General features: G+C 49.8%; 8 protein-coding genes across 8 annotated transcripts; 4 read left to right on the top strand and 4 right to left on the bottom strand.

Moving 5' to 3' along the window:
• The first annotated feature begins 486 nt into the window (after window positions 1-486).
• Window positions 487-2,820, top strand: BDV38DRAFT_225138 (dual-specificity mitogen-activated protein kinase kinase). The gene is made up of 5 exons (XM_032052845.1): window positions 487-887; window positions 939-1,703; window positions 1,796-2,087; window positions 2,144-2,513; window positions 2,571-2,820. The coding sequence occupies exons 2-5, from the start codon at window positions 975-977 to the stop codon at window positions 2,698-2,700; spliced, it is 1,521 nt and encodes a 506-aa protein (XP_031908158.1). The 5' UTR covers window positions 487-887; window positions 939-974; the 3' UTR covers window positions 2,701-2,820.
• A 1,079-nt stretch (window positions 2,821-3,899) lies between these two features.
• BDV38DRAFT_225112 (secretory pathway Sec39 family protein) lies at window positions 3,900-6,941 on the bottom strand. The gene is made up of 3 exons (XM_032052843.1): window positions 5,378-6,941; window positions 5,174-5,327; window positions 3,900-5,116 (listed from the first exon to the last, which is right to left on the bottom strand). Exons 1-3 carry the CDS (start codon window positions 6,909-6,911, stop codon window positions 4,030-4,032), a joined length of 2,775 nt encoding a protein of 924 aa, XP_031908157.1. The 5' UTR covers window positions 6,912-6,941; the 3' UTR covers window positions 3,900-4,029.
• Window positions 6,942-7,132: 191 nt separating this feature from the next.
• Window positions 7,133-7,683, top strand: BDV38DRAFT_288100 (uncharacterized protein; the record flags this gene model as incomplete). The annotated part of the gene is made up of 3 exons (XM_032060986.1): window positions 7,133-7,160; window positions 7,288-7,424; window positions 7,537-7,683. 3 exons carry the CDS (start codon window positions 7,133-7,135, stop codon window positions 7,681-7,683), a joined length of 312 nt encoding a protein of 103 aa, XP_031908156.1.
• Window positions 7,684-9,267: 1,584 nt separating this feature from the next.
• BDV38DRAFT_225080 (DNA-binding ATPase) lies at window positions 9,268-15,487 on the top strand. The gene is made up of 4 exons (XM_032052842.1): window positions 9,268-9,393; window positions 9,455-9,472; window positions 9,535-14,910; window positions 14,978-15,487. Exons 1-4 carry the CDS (start codon window positions 9,383-9,385, stop codon window positions 15,273-15,275), a joined length of 5,703 nt encoding a protein of 1,900 aa, XP_031908155.1. The 5' UTR covers window positions 9,268-9,382; the 3' UTR covers window positions 15,276-15,487.
• Window positions 15,488-16,244: 757 nt separating this feature from the next.
• On the bottom strand, window positions 16,245-18,862 carry BDV38DRAFT_225061 (uncharacterized protein). Its single transcript, XM_032052841.1, has 2 exons — window positions 18,506-18,862; window positions 16,245-18,386 (listed from the first exon to the last, which is right to left on the bottom strand). Exons 1-2 carry the CDS (start codon window positions 18,551-18,553, stop codon window positions 16,455-16,457), a joined length of 1,980 nt encoding a protein of 659 aa, XP_031908154.1. The 5' UTR covers window positions 18,554-18,862; the 3' UTR covers window positions 16,245-16,454.
• A 416-nt stretch (window positions 18,863-19,278) lies between these two features.
• BDV38DRAFT_225041 (zinc-binding alcohol dehydrogenase family protein) lies at window positions 19,279-21,116 on the bottom strand. The gene is made up of 5 exons (XM_032052840.1): window positions 20,703-21,116; window positions 20,580-20,638; window positions 20,444-20,526; window positions 19,815-20,383; window positions 19,279-19,750 (listed from the first exon to the last, which is right to left on the bottom strand). Exons 1-5 carry the CDS (start codon window positions 20,830-20,832, stop codon window positions 19,548-19,550), a joined length of 1,044 nt encoding a protein of 347 aa, XP_031908153.1. The 5' UTR covers window positions 20,833-21,116; the 3' UTR covers window positions 19,279-19,547.
• A 285-nt stretch (window positions 21,117-21,401) lies between these two features.
• Window positions 21,402-22,748, bottom strand: BDV38DRAFT_288096 (putative erythromycin esterase; the record flags this gene model as incomplete). Its single annotated transcript, XM_032060985.1, has 1 exon — window positions 21,402-22,748. One exon carries the CDS (start codon window positions 22,746-22,748, stop codon window positions 21,402-21,404), a length of 1,347 nt encoding a protein of 448 aa, XP_031908152.1.
• Window positions 22,749-23,115: 367 nt separating this feature from the next.
• BDV38DRAFT_275423 (uncharacterized protein) lies at window positions 23,116-25,056 on the top strand (the record flags this gene model as incomplete). The annotated part of the gene is made up of 4 exons (XM_032058026.1): window positions 23,116-23,962; window positions 24,021-24,284; window positions 24,475-24,502; window positions 24,714-25,056. The coding sequence occupies 4 exons, from the start codon at window positions 23,116-23,118 to the stop codon at window positions 25,054-25,056; spliced, it is 1,482 nt and encodes a 493-aa protein (XP_031908151.1).
• Between the last annotated feature and the right edge of the window lie 519 nt (window positions 25,057-25,575).

The following is a 25,575-nucleotide window of genomic DNA, read 5'->3' as shown; positions in this document are numbered from 1 at the left end:
TGGAGTCGGTCCCTGAACTAACGAGGTTGATAGCATATAATAATAGCATCTGAAGGAACGCAAGGCCGCAGAACAAGCACCAAGACCCAAGTATCAAATAAAGAACGGTCTTTAGGCGCCTTTTGAAACTGACTGGTTCCACCGAGTCAAGTCAACATCGTCTGTCCGAGTGTCCACTGGCGGAGCCTTATGATTGGCACTAATCCCAGAGAGGGATGAACAGTGGAATATTATTAGCTGAATGAAGGTCCAAAAGGTCAAGAGTTACAATCTTTGAGTCCAACCGCCGGCGTGCCTTTTTTAGCCACTTTGTGATTGACTGACGGACTGACAACTTGACAAAAACGGGCCCCATTTGAATCCAATCCAATCCGGCTTTTTTCTCTCACACTCGCTCGCCTCCTCATAATCATATTAATTGAAACTCTTTCCGACCGTCATCATCTTTGATCAATCCTCCATCCCTTCGTCTTTTTCTTTCTTCCTTTCTTCCCTTTTTTCCTCCCTGTCCTCCTACTTCGGTACTCCCACTAACTCACTACTACTACAACATTCTTACATAACGACCTTCTCTTCGTCTTGTAATCGAGACCTTTATTGTCTCGCCTCTTATCAAACATTCGCTTGTTTGCTTTATTTTCCTCTTTTCAATTCTCAATATTCAAGAACTTCAGAACTTAAGCTTTACATTTCCCCCTCCGCTTTCTCGCGCGCTCGCTCTTCTGTCGCTCGATCAAAGAAACCAACCCCTCTTATCTCAGTCGCCTTTGCCGCGTGTTCAGCCCCACGGCCATCGTTCGTGCTTCCGAACGTCCACTTCTCATTCTACCAATCTTCCTGTTACTTTCTCTCTTTTGCTCTCTTGAACCCTTCATTCTTTTTTCAAGGTGTCTAAATCAAATACCGCCGATCTGGCTACCTTGGCTGACCCCAACGAGTTGTTCTTGCCTGGGGAGAGGCAAGACAACCTCGCCATGTCAACACCCGCGGTTCCCCTCCTCAAACCGCCCGTGCCGGGTAATCGCAACAACAGCAATGGCCCCCGACCTCCAAAGCTCACCTTGGGGATTCCCCCATCACCCAACGCTCGTCCCGTCACCGGTAACGGGATACCTGCTCCAGCGCCCGTCCACCCTCCCGCTTTAGCCCCCGAAGTGCCACAACTCCCGCGCCCGTCCACCCGCCCGGCGCCCCCACAACTGCGACTTGCGACTCCGATGGGTAGCAGTAAGAATATCCAACAAGTCAATGGTCGTCCAGCTCCCCCGCCTCTAGCCACCAGTGGATTGAACGAACCAAACGGACACTCGCGGTCAGGTAGCTTCAACTATTTGGATGGAAAGGCTAGTGGCCCGGCATCTGCTTCATCGTCAAACTACTCAGCGTTATCATTCGCCATGGGTCTTCGTCAACCACAGGGTAGTACTCCGGATCCGTCTTCCGCTATTAGTTCAGTTTACTCCGATCGGGAAGGAGGTGTGCAGATGGAGCGAGACAACAGCGTAAACGGATTAATTCCAGATCTCGACAAGTTAAGTTTAGAAAAGGGCAGGCCATTGGACGTTGACGATTTGGATGATGAAGGCTGGCTCGCGGCCAGTGAACAGAAGAAGATTGTGGAGTTGGGCAGTCTGGGTGAGGGAGCGGGAGGTGCGGTCACTCGTTGCAAGCTCAAGGAGGGAAAGACCGTCTTCGCGTTGAAGGTGGGTTTATTTCACTTTCTTTTGCTCTTTCAGAAGGGGCTCCAACCTTCATATTTTATCTCTCCTCGTTACTAATCATGCGATCGTTGTAGATTATCACAACCGATCCAAACCCAGATGTGAAGAAGCAGATTGTTCGGGAGCTCAACTTCAACAAGGACTGTGCCTCAGAACATATCTGTCGGTATTACGGTGCATTCATGGATAAGTCCACCGGCACAATTTCGATCGCGATGGAGTTCTGCGAGGGTGGCAGTCTAGACAGTATCTACAAAGAAGTGAAGAAGCTAGGAGGTCGAACAGGAGAGAAAGTGCTGGGTAAGGTCGCAGAAGGAGTATTGAACGGTTTAACATATCTGCATAGCAGGAAGATTATTCATCGAGGTGTGTTCAATTTGCTCACAATGATTAATTCATTCCACACACTAACCAGAATGCAGATATCAAGCCGTCGAATATTCTTCTGTGCCGCAACGGACAAGTCAAGCTATGCGATTTTGGCGTTAGTGGAGAGTTCGGCACCAAGGGCGATGCCAATACATTCATTGGCACTTCCTACTACATGGCCCCCGAACGGATCACTGGTCAATCATATACGATTACATCGGACGTCTGGTCTCTAGGCGTAACGCTCCTTGAAGTCGCCCAGCATCGCTTCCCCTTCCCAGCCGATGGAACTGAAATGCAGCCTCGCGCTGGGTTAATCGACCTCCTTACATACATCGTCCGCCAACCGATCCCTAAATTGAAAGATGAGCCGGATAACGGTATTCGCTGGTCTGATAGCTTCAAGTACTTTATAGAATGCTGGTATGTAACCCCATTTGTGTTAGCATTGACCGTGCGGAGGACCTAACTTTTTGCTAGTCTCGAGAAAGAACCTCCACGAAGAGCGACACCATGGCGGATGCTGGATCATCCTTGGATGCTGGACATGAAAAACAAAAAAGTCAACATGGCGAACTTCGTGCGACAGGTGTGGGGTTGGGACAACTAGAACTTTCTCCGCAGCACCACTCATTCCTTTGCAACCTCCCTCCCTCCATGCCTCTAACTGCTACTCTTCATCATAATATATCGCATCTTTACGGTCCCTTCTTACGCTTACCAGTGGCTGGCCGTTGGTTGACCAGGTTGTCAAAAGCATACGATTTGTGATTATGACGACGCTCATTTGCCGCATTGCAACGTCTATCGTTACTGGACTGATGGAGTTGGGATTGATTTTTACCTGATCATGCATGTCTTTCCTTTATTTTTGCTGATCCATCATGGGCAGTTGTATCCGCCCTCTCAGCCTCGGCTTCGTTGCCAGCCGAGGTCTTCTTTGCACAAAAACTGCCAGCGGCCAGCGGTGCTGACGCTTCTCGGTTTTGTCCCTTGTTTTATTGCTGCTTTCCTTGGGACACAAGTGGGAGAAGTTGTTATTTAGGTGTTTTTGTCTTCATTTTCATACCATCTCGTATTTTCTCTGAGCCTCTTTCTCTTCGGCACATACATATTGTATAAGCTTGTCATTTGTTTATTTTGATTCTGTTATCTAAGAGCATAGCAACTGTGAGATGGAAAAGATCCTCTGTATATCGGCAGATTATACTGCATACAGAAAGTAGCGCAGAATATCATCAGCATTTTCTCTTATAGCTTTCATTTTGTTTTCAGGATCTCAGTAAATGGCTTTCACACACCATATTGAATATTCTATATGGCCGAAAGTGATCGGACAACTAACGAGAGAGAGAGATATATATATATACAGGTTCTACTGGAAGTTGCTTTACCTCGGGCATTCTACCCAAAAATCAATCAAAATCAAGTATTTTGACGAAGGGTTATTGATTTTGTAGTACTTAACAAACGAGTCAGAAATGGGGCTTAATCCATATCCCTCGTCCAACTCTCATATGACGAAGAATACAATAACCAAATAAAAAAGGCCCTGGCTAGCATTTCCAAGACCAAGTCTGACGTAAGGTCTGCTCTTGGTTATTCTAGCGCGTCTTTCGATTCAAGTCACTTTAGCGGAATATATATAATGCTTGCTACGCTTCGCTCTGCTGCACAACAATGTACCCAGTCCTAATATATAAAATATATCGTTCCACACCCCATGCAAATCGGGTTGATATTCAGGCGCCAATTCTCAATGGATTGTTGTTTATATTATATTTGAGAATTATGTATTTTGATGATGATTAGAATAAATTGCTAGAAACACCGCGCAAAGTCGCTTGTACAGGATATCACATGATGGAAGCATTATTGAAAGACCCGCCAGAATAAAGAACCATCGTCGTACTCATCATGAAAATCGGGGCGTATGGTCTTAGCGGTTCACTGGTTGAGCACCCAAGACCCATCCGATACCGTTGACTAATCCGCCTGTCACCATGTTACTGACCACATCTCGCTTACGCACTCTCTCCTCTGTGGAGTCCTCGCTGAGTCCGCGAGCGTGAGATGATGACGTCGGTTGTTGGTCGGCGGTCGTGGTAGCGCCGTTGAGCGGGAACGCGTTCTTGTGGAGCGCCAACGCGGCGCCCCGGGCAACTTCGAAGAGGCCCATGGGGGCTTCTTCAGCGTTGAGGCGGTCGTTATGGGCTCGAGCACGTCTGGCGTGTTGTTTCTTTGTTTCATATGCGTCCTGTTCGCTGTCTGTTGGTCCGAAGCCGCCAGGGACAGATGAGAGGTTGTCTCCCTTGGTGTCCCATAGTTCTTCCTCTTCGGCTTCGCGTGCGCGAAGGCCGTTCATCTCCTCGTCGCACCGTCGCCAGGCGCCAAGGATCTCAGGGAGTGGGTCGGGAGAAGGGACGAGGATCAGGGCAAGAGAAAGAAGTTCCATTCGTTGGGAGAGTTGGGTTATTTGAGCCTGGAGGTTGGAAGAGGAGGACAGCGCAGGGTCACGGTACCGGCCAGCATTGTAGACAGCACGCCAGGAGATGTCATCCCTTACGGCCGGATTTGTAAGGGGTGAGGATGTGGATAAGAGAGATGGAGGAGTGAGACGCGTGAGGATGTAAGAATATGCGGTACCGAAATCATTGGATGAGAGAGCTGACGAAATTGCGAGCGACATAATACGTCGTTCGGCTGTGACAACGGTATCCTCCCCAGAAGTAGGCGGAAGGTCTACGTCGTCGCTATCGGAAAGGCGAGACGAAAAACCAGCCGCAACCAGATTTCTTCCGATTGCGAGAAGATCATCCACCTTGGTGTAGGCTTTTGAGTTTTGATCAAGCACCTTCTCGATCAAGGAAAGGGGATCGGAGTGCACACGGATACTGACGGGTTGAAAAGGAACACCATGTTGCAAAGTGAGGGAGTAGAAGGATAGAGCATGAGTTGCTGATATGAGGGCACGAATCTCCTTGAAGGAGACAGATTCCGGGAAGTGTGGTTGGAAGGCTTGCAAGCTGCGGATAATAATTAGCTCCTGGGTCGACCTGCTGTTCATTTGTACCACGACTTACATATCGTACGCTCGCTTCATGCCTCCCCTAGTTCTGTTTCCATTACTAGCATTATCATAAGTTGTGAAAATGGCCTCTTTGACGGCTTCTTCAACTTGGGCTGAGCTAAGGGCAGTTGGGGAATTTATATAGATATCAACGGCCAAGTTGAATTCTACACTGATTAGTCTCCGCAATATAAAAGCTGGGATATATTTTGCTCACCCTTGATCTCTAGCAATGCCTTCAAGGCCTCTGCCTCCACCACATCTCGTGAGACCCTCCAAAAGAGGCCATGACAGGGTGAATTACTTTCACTCCCCTCCGTTTTGTCCGAGCCCCAATGCTGCAGCCAGAGAATCTGCTGGCGAACGCCCCGCCAGTCATGGCTGGATTTTGTTTGTCTTACAATAGAAGACACAACGTTTCGTAATTCATGTAGTTGCGTTTCCTGGCTACTATGAAGGCAAATGTTGACAGCTGTTCGGCATGTAACAGAATGTCCAAGTTCGGCTAATGTCTTGATGGAGAGGAGGATGGCGCTGAGGAACGATATAGAGGAAGCAGATGGGCATGTTAATGGGTTCGATGCCACCAACAAAGCATTCTGCAAAAGGGACACCCTCGACGACGAAGAGATCTGAGATGCATTAAATGTCACCGAAGGAAGTGCTGAGTTGTTAGCCGAGATGAACAATTGATCCTCAAGACTCAACAACTTGGCAACTCGCGAAAGGACCTTGGTAGAGCCTTCTAGACAAGACTTGCTTGTATCGGAAGTCGAATAGATAACAGCAAGTCCCGATTGGCCGTATCGGATATTCAGGTCCTTCGACACATCGTGATTATATTTTTGGTTTCCTTCCTCAAACCCTCCGAGATCCGCATCCTCTGGACCATCCCAGTTAAGGAAGGCATTCACAATGCTCTCATAATCTACTAGGCTTCGTGCCAGCAGCCACTCGTTCACATATTGCCATCCAGAGATGTTATTACTCTGTTGTTGGGTGTTAGCTTGAGGGAGGGAGATGGAATTGGCCTCCGCAGCCTGGTTGAGTCTACGCCTTTTCGACCGGTTGCTCCCGTACATCCACGGGCCAAGTAGTCCGCGTAAGTTGTTCACTAAATCCATGCTGTTCTTCTGAGCGCCCGTCATCGAAAGAAGTACATTGATCGCGGTGTGGCTGTCCATCGACTCTAGAAGGTCCAGGGAGAATGTCTCATCCTGACTGGGATAGTATTCGTAGTTGAGTCGGAGTAGCGGTAGTAAGCTAGAGATTAACCATGTCCGCACAGTCGGTAAGCGCTGGTAGAACGGTAAAAGAAGCTCAAGGATAAGAGGTTGAAGGGCAGTTTCGAGATCTATACGATATGCCCGATGTATGAGGAATTGAGTTAAAAGGTCGGTTGGGTCTTGACTGTCTTCATCGTCGTGGTGCTTGAGTGGTAGTAACCGAAGTGTCCGTACACGTTTCTTGGCAGCAGCCTCAGAGAAACTATCGACTAGAGAAACATCGATATCGTCGCCATCCGTTTGCGACCGACGACCATCTAAAAGCTCTTGGAGTACTGGCGTGTAAGACTGGGGCGCTGTGCTTTCCGGTAGAAAGGTCAAGATGATGCGAAGGACTCGTTCAAGAGGAAGATAGGCTGGAAATTGGGCTTGGACCTGTGGTAAGCGGGAGACATTCCCAGTAACACAAAGATGGGTAGCCAGAAGAATCGCATGAGCACCGGATAGTCGACCAGGAATCGCCATGGCGTTCAACAGCGGCTCATTCGCCGGGGGAAATGAGGGAAAATAAAAGAGGGTGATGTGGTCGGGAGCAATACTTAGTAAAGACGTCAAACGTTGACGCTCGGACCAACTTGGGCGGAAAGCGGCGAATCGACCGGAAGAACCTCATCGCATCCTGACCTCCGCTCCTACACGCTGTGCCCGCTCGCTTTCCCCTCCTCTCATCTACCACCAAACACACAATGGCTTCGGGTTTCGGTCTCAATGGCGGTATGTGTTCTTTTTATAGTAATTGATGTGGCAATTGCGGTCACAATCGGCTATGGTTTCGTGGTGCTCGGTCGCGATACGGTTCTTTCGATAGACCTCCCCGGCTAATACTTGCGTTCTCCCACAGGTCCTTCCCGCTGCTACAACTTCTGGCAGGAAGTCCTCGGCTGCTATGTCGTCAACGCCGGCGATGGTGAAACCGGCAAGAAGAAGTGTATGCCCGCGTTGGAGGATTACTACGAGTGCCTGCACCACAGAAAAGAGGTAGGGTTTCGCCCTTGCACAATGGCCCCTCACCCGTCAATTCAAGACACAGTCGAATGTCCTGGTGATTTTATATATGGTTCCGGTATATTCTGACATCATGGACCTCCAGGCTTTGCGAACGATGAAGATGCAGGCCGCCTACCGGAAGGCCGAAGCCGCGCACCCCCGGGAGAACGCGCCCAAGGCAGAGCAGATTCGCAGTTTGGGGCTGCTAGGGAAGGAAGAAGAGGCATCTGCTTTACTGACGAAGGCTTAAGGGGAATTTGTGCACACTAGGGGTGCGGTTCTGTTTTCGTTGTTTTTACTACCACCACCAATGTCGTGTTGTTATTTCCTACTTGGAGTCCCTCAGTGTATAGAAATGGACAAGTCTATTATGCGCGCTGTTTTCGACGAAAATTGCAGAGTGTGATGTCTGCTGGTAAATGCTGCGAACCACCGCAACCCCGTGTTTCGGGACGACACGACGATCGTTCCCGCTGGTACTGTTTGTTTAGATTTAGATATGTACTAGGTAGTAGACTTGATTTCCCCCTAATGAGAATAGCAAGGAAGACCCAGTACGCCAGTATGGAAGTATTGTAGGTGGCAGTGAAACATTAGGACGGTGAGGGTGTTACTTTTGAATATGTTAAGGGCAAAGGGCCAAGTACTCCACAGATTATATATATAAACTACATTAGGTGCCGTTTGATTGGAGAATCAAGCAACGTGTACTAGTAATCATCGCCTGAGGCAGACATTGGAGACCACCGCGTGAGAGGCTTTCGCATGGGACAAGGAATTGTATTAGGGTCGTCTCTCGGTCGACGTGTGAGTGGACAAAAGAATCCCCTTCCTTCACGATGAGACCATCTGGCATTTCTTGGCATGTTTGGGGAGAATCGACACAAGCTTACGGAAAACTTATACGGGGAGGGAACGAGAAATGATCCGGTGGACACTCTACTTCTCGTGATCTCTTTAGATATCCGAGATCAACTTGAGACCTTCCGGTCGTAGGAATAAGGATAGAGTGGTACCTGCAGCTAAAAACCCACGGATCACTTCGGCCGCGAGTCTCATCATGATGATGGACATTGGCAGCAATTTCGCGGCCGTCGATCGTGAGGTTGGCGCAGGGAGGGTCACGTGACCACTGGAAAACCTTTACGGGAGTGGGGGCATCTAAGCCGGTTCGGGGTTAGTACAGGGCCCAAGCATGGGTAGGCGCGCCCAGCCAAAGATGCCCCCAATGATATAAACAGGCTGCGTGACCTCGAGGGGGAAAACGAAAGCACGACGGGAACGACTTGTTGATACCTCCTGGGAGCTTGACGGCCCATACTTTAATATTCGGCTCTTTTACTACCACCACCGAGGACTCCCCTTTCCCTCTCCACTTTGGGGATTAATATTTATTCTTCTGCTTCTTCTTTTTATTTTTATTATTACCATTTTTGTTTTTCTGCTGTCTTTATGCTGAAAAGTTTCTTTATGGTCTTTATTTTCTTAATACCTTTGGGCCTCACAGATGATCGACTTAATAGTGTGAAACTCCCTTCATCTAGTTTCTGTTATTTTTGTTTTTCTTCAGGTTTACCTTAATTCTCCACTCTGTCGGACCGATCGTCCTACATTTCCTTATTTCCCCCCCGTCTCTGTCTTCTCTTTTAGTTCCATCCGTCAAATGGCTGTGACGTGGGTGTAACGGTTCGGTATACTTTACATTCCTTACCTACCTGACTAAGACCTTCCGCGTACTAACTAAGTTGGAAGGATCCCCATTATAATATCTGAGGCGTCATCGGAACTCTTTGGGCTTGGCAACTTTCTTTTCTTTTTTATTGTTTTCATTTTTCACCTTTTTTTTTTTTTTTATTCATTCACGATTGATCGTTTATTTAATACAACCTCAATCATCTTCTTCTCTCCCCCCACCTCCACCCTTCTCTGTGAAGAGGTGATTGCCCGCCATGACCTCCAGGTAAATTTTAATCGCCCAGCCCTGTCATATTTAGTATCCCACGCTAACCATCTCGGGACAGGTTGGATCGTCTGGTCACGTGAGTCTCATTATACTTAACCGTTCTTGTGCTGGGAAGGTCGATGTTAATCAATCTCACAGCTTGCTTGAGACGGGCAGCACGCCTCTCATCCGGAACACTGCCGCCCAACAACTGGCAGATGTTCAGAAGCAACATCCAGATGAATTATTCAACTTGCTGGGGCGTATCCTGCCTTATCTCAAGTCGAAATCATGGGATACCAGAACAGCTTCCGCCAAGGCGATCGGCCTCATTGTCACAAATGCTGACCTCTTTGACCCCAATGAAGAGGATGGCCTAGAGATCAAAAAGGTGGACGATGATGACGATCTCGCGGTGGAGATTAAATCCGAAGAGGCACAACTATCTCCGTCGCATGAACTTTTTCAGCTAGAACGTCTGGATCTAACCTCGATCTTGAAGTACGGAAAAAGGCTACTAGGTAGCGCTGGCAAGGAATATGAATACTCGCTGGCCGCCATGGATCCAATATCTCGGTTGCAGCATCAGAAAAAGACATTGAACTCCCGGTTGGGCCTTGCAGGGGAGTATATCGAGGAAGACCTGATCGATGACACTGATTTAATTTTGAAGACTCCGGCTATCAAGGAAGATCCATCTCATACGGCTGCTTCCCGGGAGAACAATCATCAACTTTCAGCTCCTGTGTCGACGCCAAGCGAGCCTGCTAACGGGGAGGAGTCCGGACTGAGCAAGCGGCAACTGAATCAGCTGAAACGAAAAAATAAACAGAGTGCGAAGATGGGTGCGAATAAAGTGCGCGTCGTCGATCTCTCTGCGCGGAAGACGTCCGACGTTACGACACCGTCAGTGACGACTCCGCACCCTATTAAAGCAGAGAACGGAGAAGAGCGGAACGGCGATTCGAAACCAGACTACTTCTCTCTTGAACGACCGTCTGGCGATGACGACTCGAAGATCGTCTCCGAATTCAAAGGAGAGGCCGCTCCAGAAAAGCCTCTAATTCAACCTGAGACATCCGACGAAGGCCCCAGCATCGCATGGCCCTATGAACCAATGTGTGATTTTCTCATGGTCGATCTGTTTGATCCAAATTGGGAAGTTCGACATGGGGCTGCGATGGCCCTCCGAGAGGTCATCCGCGTTCAAGGTGCCGGTGCCGGGCGCTTGCGAGGGAAGAGCAGATCTCAAAATGACACCTTGAATCGCAAATGGTTGGATGATCTTGCTTGTCGCCTTCTTTGCGTTCTCATGCTTGACCGTTTCGGCGACTATATCTCTGACAACGTTGTCGCTCCCATCCGGGAGACTGTAGGTCAAACATTAGGTGCTCTCCTGTCTCAACTCCCATCCCGTTCCGTCATCGCCGTCTATAGATGCCTATACCGGATCATCATGCAAAATGACCTAGGACTAGAACGCCCCATTTGGGAAGTTTGCCATGGCGGTATGATCGGTCTCCGGTATTTGGTGGCAGTCCGGAAAGATTTGCTCGTCAAGGATGCAAAGCTCATGGACGGTGTCCTGGAGGCAGTCATGAAGGGCCTGGGTGATTACGACGACGATGTGCGTGCAGTGAGTGCGGCAACTCTTGTTCCTATCGCAGAGGAATTCGTGACCTCTCGACAAAACACGCTCGGCACTTTGATGAACATCGTTTGGGAATGCCTTTCCAATCTGCAAGATGACCTCAGTGCCAGCACTGGATCAGTGATGGACCTTCTCGCGAAGCTATGCACGTTCCGTGAAGTTCTCGATGCTATGAAAGCGAATGCAGCTGTAGACCCCGAGTCGTCGTTTGGCAACCTTGTTCCTCGCCTCTATCCTTTCCTGCGACATACAATCACGAGCGTGCGCTCGGCCGTTCTTCGGGCCCTCATGACATTCTTGCAGCTAGAAGGAGATGGCACTAATGAATGGATCAATGGCAAGGCGCTCCGTCTGATTTTCCAGAATTTACTGGTGGAGCGGAATGAGGCTGTTTTGAAATTATCTCTTCAAGTTTGGTCAGAACTACTCAAAGCTCTCGACAAGCACGGGGCCTTCAAATCAGAAGCCGAACTCTTGTCTCACATCCAACCTCTTATTACCCTAAGTGTGGCTCCTTTCGGCGTTCCTCGCTATCCCATCCCAATGAATGCCTCCCTCTTCATCAAGCCGTCTGGTGTACCGTTCCCAATGAGCGCAGCTGCACCAGCAAAGTCCTCGCCAAGTGCCTTTAATAATACCTCTGATGCGATCAAGAAGAGGGGTCGCAAGGCAGAGAAGAAAGAGGTGCTCCCACCTTCAGCTCACAATGTCGATGGCCATATGCTGCAAGGTGATATTGACCTGGTAGGTGTGGACACCATGTTGCGGTCTAAGATCCATGCTGCAAAGGCTCTTGGTCACTTGCTCTCTCTTTGGGATAAAAACGGACTTCCAAGCCTCTGGCAGCCTATTCTGCAGGGTCTCAAGCACTCGGCATCCACTTCCCAGCTTGCAACTGCTATGATTATAGAGGAATATGCCAGAATTGCAGGATCGGACAGCCCGTATATTTCTGTACTGTGTGAACAATTGCGCCCAATTATTGAAGGGGACCGTCCATCATGGTATGGCGACATAGCATGTTACCTTCATGTTGCACGTGCACAATGTCACTCATTGCTGAATGCCTTCCGGGACCACGCTCATGTTCCTGGTTCAAGATTGCCCGTTCTGGCTGTCATTGTCCAAGGTGATGCCGAGGCTGGGCCGAGCGCCTTCTCGCTGGCGGACGCTGAAAAGGTCGTTGGACCCGATTTCGAGCGCCTGAAGAAGGGCCTGGCACCAGCTCAGCGCATCACAGCTCTTCAGGTTCTGAACGACACAAGGGCAACTGCAGAGAGTGCAATTAACGAAGCTAGAAGCGTCCGTGAAGCAAGGGACCTGCGTATCCTCGCTGCCGCAGCGGGTGCTCTAGTTGCCATGCATGATATCCCCAAGAAACCAAGTCACATCATTAAGGGAATGATGGACAGTATCAAGAAGGAAGAGAATGCAGAACTCCAACAACGATCTGCTACTGCGGTTGCTACTCTGGTGGAGTACTATACCACCGCTACCAAGCGGGGCCCTGTCGATAAGGTAATTGGTAACCTGGTGAAATACTGCTGTGTCGATACGTCCGAGACTCCCGAATTCCACCACAATGCAGGTCTGGAGAAATCAATTCTATCCCTCCGCAAAGAAGAAGACCGCCGTGACCATCCGGATGCAGCGAAGTTTGAAAGGGAGGCAAAGGAAGCAAGAATTATGCGTCGCGGTGCTAAAGAAGCCTTGGAGCAACTGGCTGTGAAGTTCGGCGCGGCACTTTTGCAGAAAGTTCCCAACCTTGCATCTCTGGTTGAACGGCCGCTTAGAGATGCCCTCACCAATGATCTTCCAGCAGACATTCACGACCCTGACAATGAGCTTGGCCAAGAAGTCGTGGATGGTTTGTCCACTCTGCGTGCCTTATTACCCAAGTTCAATCCTGGTCTTCATCCTTGGGTTGTCAGTCTCATGCCCCTGATTGCCAAAGCACTGCAATGTCGACTGTCTGTGATCCGGTATGCAGCTGCCAAGTGCTTCGCAACTGTCTGCAGTGTCATTACGGTGGAAGGCATGACCATGCTAGTCGAGAAAGTACTGCCTACTATTAACAATGGTCTGGATGTGCACCACCGCCAGGGAGCCGTAGAATGCATTTACCACCTTATCCATGTGATGGAAGATGGAATTCTGCCCTATGTCATCTTCCTTGTCGTCCCCGTCTTGGGTCGCATGAGCGATTCTGATAACGATGTTAGATTGCTAGCCACAACGTCATTTGCAACTCTAGTTAAGCTTGTTCCCCTAGAAGCTGGTATCCCGGATCCTCCTGGTCTCTCCGAGGAATTGCTCAAAGGACGAGAGAGGGAAAGGAAGTTCATGTCTCAAATGTTGGATGTGCGGAAGGTGGAGGAGTTCACCTTGCCAGTGGCGATTAAGGCGGAGCTTAGACCTTATCAGCAAGAGGGTGTCAACTGGCTTGCTTTCCTCAACCGCTATAACTTGCATGGCATTCTTTGTGACGATATGGGTCTCGGTAAGACTCTTCAAACAATTTGCATCGTCGCCAGTGATCATCATTTGCGAGCCGAAGAGTTTGCGCGGACACAAGCGCCCGAGGTCAGAAAGCTTCCGTCCTTAATTGTCTGCCCCCCGTCGCTCTCTGGACACTGGCAACAAGAAATCAAGCAATACGCCCCGTTCCTTAAGTGTGTTGCGTACGTTGGACCTCCGGTAGAGCGTGCTCGGCTGAAAGGTTCCCTCGGCGATGCTGACATTGTTATTACCTCCTACGACATTTGTCGAAATGACAGTGATGTTATTACCCCGCTGAACTGGAACTACTGCGTCTTGGACGAGGGACATCTCATCAAGAACCCAAAGGCCAAGGTCACCCTGGCTGTTAAACGTGTCGCAAGCAATCACCGCTTGATTCTTTCCGGTACCCCCATCCAAAACAACGTGTTGGAGCTGTGGTCCCTCTTTGACTTCTTGATGCCGGGTTTCCTCGGTACTGAAAAGGTATTTCTGGATCGTTTCGCGAAGCCGATTGCTGCGAGTCGTTTCAGCAAATCGTCCTCCAAGGAACAAGAAGCCGGCGCGTTGGCAATTGAGGCCTTGCACAAACAGGTGCTCCCCTTCTTACTTCGTCGTCTAAAGGAGGAAGTTCTTAACGATCTACCGCCAAAGATTATTCAGAACTACTATTGTGATCCTAGCGAACTTCAAAAGAAACTCTTTGAGGACTTCACGAAGAAGGAGCAGAAGCAGCTGGCGAACAAGATGGGCAGTTCAGAAAAGTCCGACAAAGAGCACATCTTCCAAGCATTGCAGTACATGCGGCGTCTCTGCAACTCTCCCGCGCTTGTCGTTAAAGATGGGCACAAGCAGTACGATGAAGTCCAGCAATATCTTCATGCGAAGAATTCTTACATCCGCGATGTTGCACATGCCCCTAAGCTTAGCGCTCTGCGTGATCTCCTCCTCGACTGTGGTATTGGTGTTGACCCGCCAAGCGAAGGGGACCTGGGTACTGGTGCAAGCTACGTGAGTCCCCACCGGGCCCTGATCTTCTGCCAGATGAAGGAAATGCTCGACATCGTGCAAAGCGAAGTCCTTAAGAAGCTTCTACCCTCTGTTCAGTATCTCCGTTTAGACGGTAGTGTGGAAGCCACCAAGCGCCAGGACATTGTCAACCGATTCAATACAGATCCCAGTTACGATGCCTTGCTTCTGACGACTAGCGTTGGTGGACTTGGTCTGAACCTGACAGGTGCCGACACAGTCATATTCGTCGAGCATGACTGGAACCCGCAGAAGGATATCCAGGCCATGGACCGTGCACATCGTATCGGCCAGAAGAAGGTCGTCAATGTCTACCGATTGATCACCAGGGGTACTTTGGAGGAAAAGATTCTGAAGTAAGTTATCTTTCCGTTTTAAAAAGTTTTCATGAAACCACGACACATACTAACTTGTCTACCCCAGCCTCCAACGCTTCAAGATCGACGTGGCATCGACGGTGGTCAACCAACAAAACGCAGGCCTAAACACAATGGACACAGACCAGCTCCTGGACCTATTCAACCTTGGAGAAACAGCCGAGAATGCCGAGAAGCCTAGCGACAATGCTGCGGGCAACGAAGTTGACATGGTTGACATCGACGGTGAAGTCAAAGAAAAGGGCAAGAAGGGCTGGCTCGACGACCTCGGCGAGCTCTGGGACGACCGTCAATACCAAGAAGAATACAACCTGGACTCATTCCTGCAGACGATGAAAGGATGATAGATGAATCATTCCCAAACATCAGTTTCCCTAAACAAAACTTCTTGTGCCACTAGTGGACTAGAGTTTTCCGGCTCATTCTTCTCGAGCTTCGCAGAAAAGATACCTCAGCTGCAAAAAAGCATCCGCCAGTCATGCTCTTATTATTTCCTGCCTTATTCCTGTTTCCGCCCCTCTTCTTTTCACCTTCTGATCCTATCTTATTATTAGACGACTGATTGAACCCGGGTGGGCGTTGGTTAGTGTTGTACATCCATCACTCAGATTCTCTCCTCTTCCTCCCCTTGTTTTCATATGAACTGTATCCCAGGAGTTCGGCGGCGATCTGTTTGTTTTCGAATTTCTTACTTTTATCTTAATGATTCATTGAATCATTGATTGAACGAATGACTCGGTGCTTACGAAGACGAAATCAAGGATAGACATGGAGGGGAATTTATCTTTCTTGTTTTATTCCCTTCCGTGGTGTTTTTTTTATTATCCTTTTTCTTTTCTTTTCCTGCTGTACTTTTACTACTGCACTTGTGTACATATTGACAAGCGGTTGTTCATATCATTCGATCCTATTACTTTGATGCATAATTTGGTCCGTTGAGGACAGATCTGTTAGTCTACCTGAACGGTATCGTAGGGTATTTATCTATCGTAATGGCTAAGGAGGTATTGGTTTATTGTATGGTGTAATTGACTCATTGGAATGATTTTATACACTGACAATGTAGAGTGAAACAAGATAGGAAACAAAATCATTGAAACCATTTGTAGGTACGTTCATTATTTCAACAAAGTATCAACCGATCAACCAACAATCGCCATAAGGTATGAAGACCTAGGCAAAACAAAAAGAAGATCACAAAACGCCGTCCAGAACCTGCATACCGGATGCCTCCGAACGCCTGCATGTGACAAGGATCAAAGACCCACTGATAGGTAGATGGGTGAAAAAGAGACCAGACCCAAAAGGAGAGAAAGACCAGATCCGATGAAACAAGTAAATACAATGACTGACCGGTGATTTGGTATAATCTACGTAAAAAAGGAACAGAGGATATTCATCTGGGGAATATGAAAGAAAGTTCTCGACGTCGAAAGGGCATCTATGTGCGACCCAAACTCTCGTAAAATGCAATAACTGGTCGTGGCAGTCCCAAGTGGTTCGTCATGGTGGACAAGGAACGATTAAGAGCGGTTCTTTGGCTGGGCAAGCGCGTTCAGCCGGCTCATGGTCAGCGCAGTACGGCTCTTCTGTCGTGAGCTGGCTGGGGTTCCCGTTCGACTAGCACTTGTGGTCGACCGGAGAGGAGTGTGTGAACGCGCCTTGGTGGGGCTAGACGTTGGCATCTTCGATGGGGAGAACTTGAATGGGGAGAGCTTCGATGGGGAGCTCAGCTTGACTCTCTTTGCACTGCGGTTTTCTGCGGCGGTATCGGCTGGCGGCACATTCTCGGTGTCAGCATCTCTGCCAGCTGCATCTCGGTGTCTTTTCTTGTTGCCGATGCCATGAGGCACGCCTGGAACATCGGGAAGAGAAGGGTCGTGAGCGGCCTCGGTGTCGCGGTGTCGCTTTTTGCTGCCGATTCCATGTGGAACGCCGGGGATATCCGGTAGGGAGAGGTTGGTAGGGGCGTCTGATTGACGGACATGGCGGATGGTGGGCGACTTAGTCTCGTTATCGGACTTCTTTGCACCAGGTTCCGGTGTCAGAGCCGGCAAAGTGGGATAAACAACATCCGATACAACCCGGGACGGAGAGCCAGCGGTAAATTTGGAAGGAGAAGGAGATGGCAGAGCTTCATCATCCTGCAATCTAGTACTGGAGGAGAACTCAACGCGCTTCTTAGGTGATGGGGTCAGTGCAGGCTCCTCCGAAGCATCGCGGGTTGCGCCGAATAGGAATTTGGAACTGAATTCGGGGGCTGCCACATGTGTTCCTGCTGCGATCTTCGCGGGATCTTTCGAAAATAAAGGTTGATGGGGGCGAAGGATCGACTTTAAGTTTAATTGGGGCAAGCCACTCTTGAATCGAGGGTTGAAGTCCGTGCGGGGCGTGCGCGGGGTAGTCGACTGCTTCATGGTAGGGGAATGTGCAAGAGATGGTCGAGGGAGCATGCTTGTCCGAGGGGGTTTGAGACTGGTGGATGAAGTACGCGCCATGGAGGCTCGAGTGGGAGTCATCAAAGAACTGCGGATAGCGGGCCCCGTGCGAGTCACGGCTGGCTTTGAAGCGCTCTTCTCACCAACAGTCTGACGGCGAATGGAGCGATTGGAGGTGTCATCGCCCTTATTATGTTTGACGCGCTTGGCACCAACTGTAGTAGGGGCAGGCGATTGAGTCGTCGATTTGGTGGGCGAATTCTGGTTGGACTCATCCAGCCGTGCCTTGGAGTTGGTCCGCTTGAGGGTCTTTTGGACAGGCTGGAAGCGACCGGGGGTGGCGCGGAAGGCAGACGCGTGCCCAGCAATTGAATCCATCTTCTTGAATTCAGCCATATGAGCAGCGCTGAATCGACTAGCCTGGCCCTTTGGTTCGGCGATCCTGCGACTTTCTGCCTGGTCGTTGCTATCCTGGGCGGGTTGACTCTCCTTCTCCTGGACCATCTGAGCTTTGATTCTAGCAACATCTTCGCGTACGCTCTCCATGAGCTTCTTGGCTTCATTGCTTAGCTGAGAGTCGGCGGAAGAAAACTTGAACTCGAAGGCGGGCGTGCCGTAGTATGTCGAAGCGGGCGACGCCTTTGTCTTGCTTGGGGTAGTTTCGACCAAAGAATCTTTCATCACCTTCCCTTCAGCATCTTTCTTGATCGGGTTGAAACCTAGGATCAGGCCCGAGTCCGCCTGCTTGGTGGTGCTTTGGTGGACCTTGCTGGGATGCATCTCTTGGTGGGATGGACGAGTGACTGCACTGGTCGGTGTTTTCGACGGGGTTTGCTTGGGAGCAGGAGTAGCTTTGTGTGGGGTGAGAACATTGGTTGTGGACTTCGGGGTGGTAGTGGTGGTGTGGTTGGAGGGAACGTCGACGGGGGTTTCGTCGCGTTCCATGACGGAGGGGAGTTTGTTGTTGTTGTTGTTGTTGCTGTTGACGGTGGCAGGTGACTCGGGCAGCTGCGGTTCCTTCAGTCAGGAACCAAAGTTAGCTGTCTGGTACTTCACGAGAACAGATACAAGGGTAACATGGGCAAGTGAATGAATGGATTGGAATCAACAGTCGGTGGGTTTTGTGGGCGACTTACATTTGAAGCCTGGCGATTACGCAGGCGGGCGGACCGACGAACCGCCATGATGATGGGACGTGAGCGGTGAAAATTGAATTCAAGAAATGATGGAAAGAAGCTCGCAGTGGAATGATGGAATTAGTGGCAAGGGTGACGAAGGGATGAAAAAGAAAGGGAACGAAGGGCGAGCGTCGCCCGATTAGGCGAGAATGTAAACAAATATTGCCGGGCGGTGAGCTGACGTCAGTGGAGAGAGCATCTGATGTCAGATGCCCTGATCTGACAACTCGTGTAGCTTAGAGTTTTTACCACCGAGTCCTCTGAAACCTCTGATTACGTACGGATCTGGCTCAAAAAGTTGTTAGTTTCATACCTGTGTTAAGAAGACATGCCATTATGACTGCCGAGTCAGCACCCTATATTTATCCTGTATCGTCAGCATGCCTGACGATTGGTCCGAACTAGGGAACATATCTCCAACATACCAACATGTATGACAGGTTCCAAGGAGCCCGCAGAGCATATTACTTGCAGATAAAGATGTCCTCAGAGCGGCAGGGGGCCAAGTTAGACATTTTTGGTTAAGCAGGACGATCAATCATTTCCTTCTTTTCCCCGACCCCAAATTGCGTTCCTTACGCCCCCACTCTGTAGTTCTGCATTCCCAAGTCCTCGTTGATCCTCGTATACTCGAGGAGATACATGTTACTCCGGTAACATGGGCTTTAGTGCGTAAGATAACTTGGATGAGCCTCTGAAGAGACCTAGCGAGAGCTTCTGATCTGGTCATGGAGCAAGAGAAGACCAAGACGCTTTTGAGGACCAATTCACATATCTTCCTAGAACCCCGCGCAAGGCTAATCATAATAGTTGTAGGCTGATTTCTACATGCACACATCATTATTGAATACTCGGTCATTAGTCAGTCCAAAGTCTTCATCAATTGGCTAGCTATTCATTAGCGTGCTCAGGATTCAAACCCAAAACAACAAAACAAAACAACAATAATGACAACCACCATACACGTATGTACTTTCCCCTAGGCAAATATCTACCTCAATTACAAGGTCACAACGATCTTCCTCGCCGAGATGCCCTGCTGAGACAAAGAAACACCCTCAGGGATCTTCTCCAAGCCCTCTCCAACAACCAAAGGTTCAGGGACTGGCTTCAACGTCCCATCCTTCAACGCCTCAGGGATAAATTTGCCCCAAATACCCTCGGAGATCTCCTTATTATCAGAGATATTCGCGACATCAACAACTGTTCACACATATCAGTACACCTGACTCCCATCACGATGATTTCGGACGTAGATGAAACTCACCACCAACAAGCTCCACTTCATCAGGAATATCCTTAATCGGCATAGGCAAGTTCGTGACCACACGTCCACCACCAAGTCCCTTGACCACGTCCGCACATCTCCTTATCGTCTCCTCCTCGCCAATCGCATCCAGGGCACCCACGAATTCCCCGGGAGTATCCCGGATAGCGTTAACCAGGTCATGGATGATGCTATCCTCGTGGTAATCCAGCACCTTGGCCACACCGAGACTCTGCACGAAGGAATGGTTCTTCGCAGACGCGGTGGCGATAACAATTGCCCCTGATGCTACTGCCAGTTGAATCGTTGCGCTGCCGGTGCTCGATGAGCCGCCCCAGACGAGGACAACCTTGTTGATGGGTTTTGGTGTGGGGATTTGGGGTAAGGGGAGCTCAAGCCGGCCAGCTGGATAGAGGCCCATTGCTGCCGTTGATAGGGCTAGGGGGAGGACACTCCCGCTTTCGAAAGACATGGTGTCCGGAATGGGGGCCGCGAGGGTAGCTTTACAGATTGTGTAGTTTTGGAACCCGGAGTCTCTGATTTCGTTGGTAAGGAACCAGTTGGCTCCCCTATGAGGAGGTTAGTTTAGCCCTTCGGTGGCTTGTGAAGTGATGTGGGTGTACTCCTACCCCATTACTCGGTCTCCCTTTTTGAAGGTGGTTACGTCTTGGCCCACTTCGTAGATTTCTCCAGCAATGTCGGCGCCGAGGATCTGTTTGGGCATGCTGTTGGCTACTATTCTCGAGGGAGAAGGGGTATGCTTACAAAGGGATACTTTTTGGGAAAAGGTAAGTGCGGTCCATGGACCTGGATCCTCCAGTCCACTGAGATTATTCGGTTAACAACCTCCCATGAAAGCATGAAGAGAAGCAGCATGTGTGAACTCACTGGGATTGACCGCGACAGCTTTGTTCTTAATTAGAATTTCATCAGGGCCGGGGGTAGGCAATGGAGCTTCTTTGACCACGAACTGTCCGCCCGCTTCCAAAAGCCAGACCGCAGAGTTGGGGGCCGACATGGTTGTAAGAAGGGTGTATACTGGGAGAACTTTGAACGAATATAAGCTTGGGTAGATCGTGCTGATTGTGATTGTGATGTGTTAAAAGAGGCTATCCTCTTGCTGATGGTGGCCTCTATTTATACCCATCTTTTCCAACCATTAGATGTCCCACCATCTTGTTTGTCGGTGTTAACGGAGCAGTCCCAGCGATCTCGAGGCCGAACTCCCATCAAAGATACTGGATAGTGATAGAAAATGGAGTATGATAGACATGTGGGGGCCATGGGAAAATACGAGCTAGGGTTAGACTGTTAGATACTGTCGTTTAACTGCGGCTTCCGTCTTAACTCCAATCTCCGAAGGGACAAACATCGAGCAGCGTCAAAGACTCAAGATTCCATTAGAAATCGAGAAACTGCTTGTTTCTAATGACTTCCCCACGGAACTCGGAAAAGAAGTTATTTTGCATAAAATTACGTGGCTATTATGATATGGTCCTGGTATCACAATATTATTGCTCCGTTCGTATATTCTTGACTTTTGTGCACAGACGATCGATCGATTATACTGGCTCTACTTGACTCTCATTATAATCCAAATGGATAAGTCTCCTCCTTTCCTCGTGGCGTCACCGGCTCATGCTTTTCCAGTGGCTTCACAGCCTGTGTTTCATCGAACCAGACATACCCATCAAACTGATTGAGCAGGTCTGCCGCTGAATAGTGGGATATCTTCTCTGTATCTGGCCGGTAAATCACACCGATAAATCGCTCAAGCCGGAGAGGCTCGGCTTCGAACGCAGCTGCCAGGTTGGGATCGATGCGGTCCCGCCGCAGATCGATTAAGAAACTTGGGATTCCTGTGTTGTGGGCAACCCGTTCCCAGCTATCCTTCCGCGAGGGCTGGACATTCATGACCTCCATGTCTTCATCCCATTCGTGTGCTGCTGCCACCGTACCGGTGTGCGTGCCACAACCAATCAAGGCAACATTCTCACGGCCGAACTGCTCACGGCATAACTGGCCGATATTCACTTCTTTGCGCCGGGTCCCCATACTAGTGTATCGTGCATCTCCGCAGTGAGAATTGTGCGCCCACACCACGGCTTTTGTGCCTTCGGGCTTATGACGCAGCGTTCGACGGAGAGTGTCCACCATGTGTGTATCGCGCAGTGTCCACGACGATGCCGAGCTGTAATACATAGCCTTATAGTAGCGCTCGGCGTCGCGCACCAGATACGCATTTTGCTCACTACTATGGTACTCCTCGCCATCATGGCGGTCTTCGGAATACTCTAGTCGCCGTTTTAGCAAGTCGCGGAGCGTATCTAGCACCCCCTTCTCGCAATTCTCCATCCCGCGCACGGAAGCGAGCCCGTACATTGCGGGATCATCTACCCATGGCTGCAAACAGCCGTATCGCTGACGGGCAACTTTACCGGCAGCTGGGTCAACACGGTCGAGGTAGTCAATCACTGCTCGGATCGAGGCCCCCAAACTGTATATATCGAGACCGTAAAACCCGGCTTTCTTGCTGGCTGGCACTTGCGCATTGTAATTGCGCATCCATTCGACCAGCTCCTGCATCTCACGGTTGCGCCACATCCACGTGGGGAACCGAGTAAAGGGATCAATTGGTTTTGAGTGACCCCCGATCTTTGTCTTGGGGCCTGGACGCTGACGCACGTAGCGGTCGATTACTTCAGCGTCGGGCCAATCGGCCTCTACGGCTACCATGGTGAAGCCATGGTGCTCGATTAAACGCTTGGTGATCTCTGCCCGCGCGGTGTAGAATTCCGAGGTGCCATGGCTGCCATCGCCCAGAAGGACAAGGCGATAATCCGCGAAACTGTCGAAGTTCGAGCTGAAGCCGGGGTCTCTAATGTCCGGCAAGGGTCGGGCTGCCGCTGTGAATAGTTCCTGGAGTTGTGACATAGTATGAACTTGCTTAAACAGTCGCATAAAATTCCACAATTTGCGATTCATGTATCAATGTTGAAACATTCTGGCTCACGGTTATCGAAAACTATAGCGATGCGAATTTGTTATGAAGTTCATTAAATTCTATTGTTGGGCGAGCGGCAAATGAAATCACATGTCCGTCAATGGCAGTCATTATGACTTCACACCCTCTCTCCATATGCGCCTTCGCAGCTGTCAAGCCAAACAGAACGAGCTTCCAAGTCTTTCCAGGCTAATGTAGGTCATGAAATTTCCCAACTGCATGTTCAGGAGATCCAATTACCCAGGAATTTTAACCAGAACCTACAATAGTTCACTATATCTCAGTGTTCGTAGAAACATGTCAGATGCATTCCCTGACGTCGTCTCTCGCCTAGAACGTTTCCAGGAAGCCCAGGAATCATTGTATGGCGACCTCCGCTCTATTACCAACCCCCAAGATTGGACTCCACCCCAGCAGTCTGGAGGCCATCGCGGTCGATACCTCTGGACTGATGCTTTCGGTGTGATCAACTTCATCACCCTACACCATGAGTATGAGAAAGCGTTGGCATCATCTGCCTCTGCGCCTGATGACCGATATTTAACGCTGGCATGCCGACTAGTCCAAACAGTACATGATGTGCTGGGGCGCACGCGGGATGGTCAAAGTCGCCTCCCCGGCGCAACAGACGACAATCCGATGGGCGGTGGCCTGCGTATTGGTAAGATAGAAGAGCATGGCTCGGATGGTGATGGCCAATACCATCACTATTTAACCATATGGATGTTCGCCCTCAACCGGCTATCGCTGGCAACAGGCGACCCAACGTACAATCGGCAGGCGATAGCCTTAGCCAGAGCCATTCACCCTCGGTTCTTCATCGGGCGCCATTTGCCCCGGCCCCGGATGGTGTGGAAGATGTCGACGGATCTGTCCACAGCACTGGTGGCCTCAGAGGGTAACCTGGACCCGGTCGATGGCTTTGTGACATTCCGGCTGCTGCAGGCGGCAGCAATGCAGATGGGAGAGGGTGAGGTGCTGGCCAACGAGATCGCAGATTACAAGAAGGTGATGGAGAGAAAAGGAAAGCATTTTGTGACGAGTGATCCTTTGGATCTGGGGATGAGTCTGTGGACAGCACATTGGTTCGCAGAGAAGGAGGATTGGGCAACACAATTGTCCGGTCAATGCTTTGAACAAATTTGTATGTCTTCTATTCCCGTACTATTTCTCTCGTCATGCTTGGGAATAACATCAGACAGATGAGCTCTTTGAGATTGACCGGTACCTCGACCGCAGCCATAAATATCGTTTGGCTTTTCGGGAATTCGGGACTTGTATGGGCATCAAATGCATGTCAGAGCAATCGTCCGAGAAAGAAAGCGCCGTCGATCTCAAGGTGTATGCCGACAAGATCCTGGACTCATGGAATATATACATGCAAAAATCACTCGCAACAAAAGTGACGCCGGATGATCTTCGCCCAATCACGCGGGTGATGTACGCATCGGCAGTGATACCAGGGGGTTAGTATATCAATCCCCGATGCTAGGGCACGTAAATAAGATCGGGACTGACCATAATCTGCAGCTTTTGCTCGCGGGTACTTAGGACCAGAGCCCATGCCCAGCCCGGAGAGATAACCAAACAAAGATCCTGAGCACCCAAAATGTACTTGGAAAACAAAAAGTATTCATGTGTATATTCTGCGTGTAGTACTCTACAATATGCATTATTGCGCCAGGTATCCTGTATCCTCGACAATATAGTATGTCACCGGTGGCAAATCGTGTCAACGTCAAGTCAAGAAAACAACGAACACTATACGCCTGGAATGCCCACAACATCCCTCCAGGGGATGACCCGCCGAGGCAGAATGTAGATGGCATAAACGGTGCTTAGGGCGATCAGTAAACCGGTCAACTGTCACGTATTAGTCAATCCCTGAGGAAAAGGCGTTTCGGCCAATTATATATGTCAAATGGGGCGAAATACCTTCTCAAACCACGTATGGAACCAGATAGCAGTCATCAACAACATCCACCAACTCAGGCCTGTAACTGCGCCCACAAACCATACAGACCACGTCCTCGACCCACTCAATTCGCGGTCGGCGTCCTCCGACTTTTTGCTTCCCTGATCGATATCCGAAGCGCCCCTCCATGCTCCATATGTCTCAAATGCCAGCATCGCAGTCGCAAGGACCAGCATGAACACATGACCGCTTACATCATGGCCACCTCTCCATGCTCCACCAGCGGACTTGCACGCGGTAGCCGTCAACAGTGTGTGGAGTGAGGCAGAACCCTCTTCAGCCTGCGGGACGACCTGCTCACACTTCCCACCCGAAATCACAAAACTGCGATCGATTATTGCCGGACCAAAAAACCATTGTGTAGTCAGGTACCAAACTAGGGTAGCCAGAGAATAGCGAGCGAGCGCTTGACCGATCCGCCGCGGTTGCTGACTAGAGGAGGTCGTGTACGGGAGTTGAGAAAATAGAAGGGAAGCGAAAGCCGCAGTAACCCAAAGCCAGCCAACCTTCACAAAATATACATTAAAGACATTATCCTTGCGGGCGAAGTAATTGACGGGGTGTTGGGGGAGGTTCACATCGGCGGCGATTGAAGGGGCTAGAGGAGTTGGATGGTTGGAGGGAGGGTCTCGAGTGCCCTGTGCTGTCGGGGAGAGAACGGAAAATAGTGATCCTATAATTAGAGTAATAGGATAGACAAGTAGGGTTGCCGTAGGTGGTTGGTATAACCGCGGTATTGTCGTGGAAGGGGATTTGTCTGGTGACGCCATGTTTTATTTTTT

Source organism: Aspergillus pseudotamarii (genome assembly GCF_009193445.1).
Source record: "Aspergillus pseudotamarii strain CBS 117625 unplaced genomic scaffold BDV38scaffold_91, whole genome shotgun sequence".
Taxonomy (NCBI): Eukaryota; Fungi; Ascomycota; class Eurotiomycetes; order Eurotiales; family Aspergillaceae; genus Aspergillus; species Aspergillus pseudotamarii.
This window is presented reverse-complemented; position numbering and strand designations above follow the sequence as displayed.

Excerpts from the sequence above, each read along its gene's own strand:
- BDV38DRAFT_225061 (XM_032052841.1), bottom strand. The coding sequence starts at position 18,553 with ATGGCGGTTCGTCGGTCCGCCCGCCTGCGTAATCGCCAGGCTTCAAAT. Across the intron at positions 18,387-18,505 it reads GTAATCGCCAGGCTTCAAAT|GAACCGCAGCTGCCCGAGTC; the intron begins GTAAGTCGCCCA and ends TCCTGACTGAAG.
- BDV38DRAFT_225112 (XM_032052843.1), bottom strand. The coding sequence starts at position 6,911 with ATGGCGATTCCTGGTCGACTATCCGGTGCTCATGCGATTCTTCTGGCT. Across the intron at positions 5,328-5,377 it reads GGCATTGCTAGAGATCAAGG|AATTCAACTTGGCCGTTGAT; the intron begins GTGAGCAAAATA and ends TAATCAGTGTAG. Across the intron at positions 5,117-5,173 it reads ATGAAGCGAGCGTACGATAT|CTTGCAAGCCTTCCAACCAC; the intron begins GTAAGTCGTGGT and ends TATTATCCGCAG.
- BDV38DRAFT_225138 (XM_032052845.1), top strand. The coding sequence starts at position 975 with ATGTCAACACCCGCGGTTCCCCTCCTCAAACCGCCCGTGCCGGGTAAT. Across the intron at positions 1,704-1,795 it reads AGACCGTCTTCGCGTTGAAG|ATTATCACAACCGATCCAAA; the intron begins GTGGGTTTATTT and ends CGATCGTTGTAG. Across the intron at positions 2,088-2,143 it reads CAGGAAGATTATTCATCGAG|ATATCAAGCCGTCGAATATT; the intron begins GTGTGTTCAATT and ends ACCAGAATGCAG.
- BDV38DRAFT_225080 (XM_032052842.1), top strand. Across the intron at positions 14,911-14,977 it reads TTGGAGGAAAAGATTCTGAA|CCTCCAACGCTTCAAGATCG; the intron begins GTAAGTTATCTT and ends TGTCTACCCCAG.
- BDV38DRAFT_225041 (XM_032052840.1), bottom strand. The coding sequence starts at position 20,832 with ATGTCGGCCCCCAACTCTGCGGTCTGGCTTTTGGAAGCGGGCGGACAG. Across the intron at positions 20,639-20,702 it reads AGCTGTCGCGGTCAATCCCA|TGGACTGGAGGATCCAGGTC; the intron begins GTGAGTTCACAC and ends GAATAATCTCAG. Across the intron at positions 19,751-19,814 it reads TGAAGTGGAGCTTGTTGGTG|TTGTTGATGTCGCGAATATC; the intron begins GTGAGTTTCATC and ends ATGTGTGAACAG.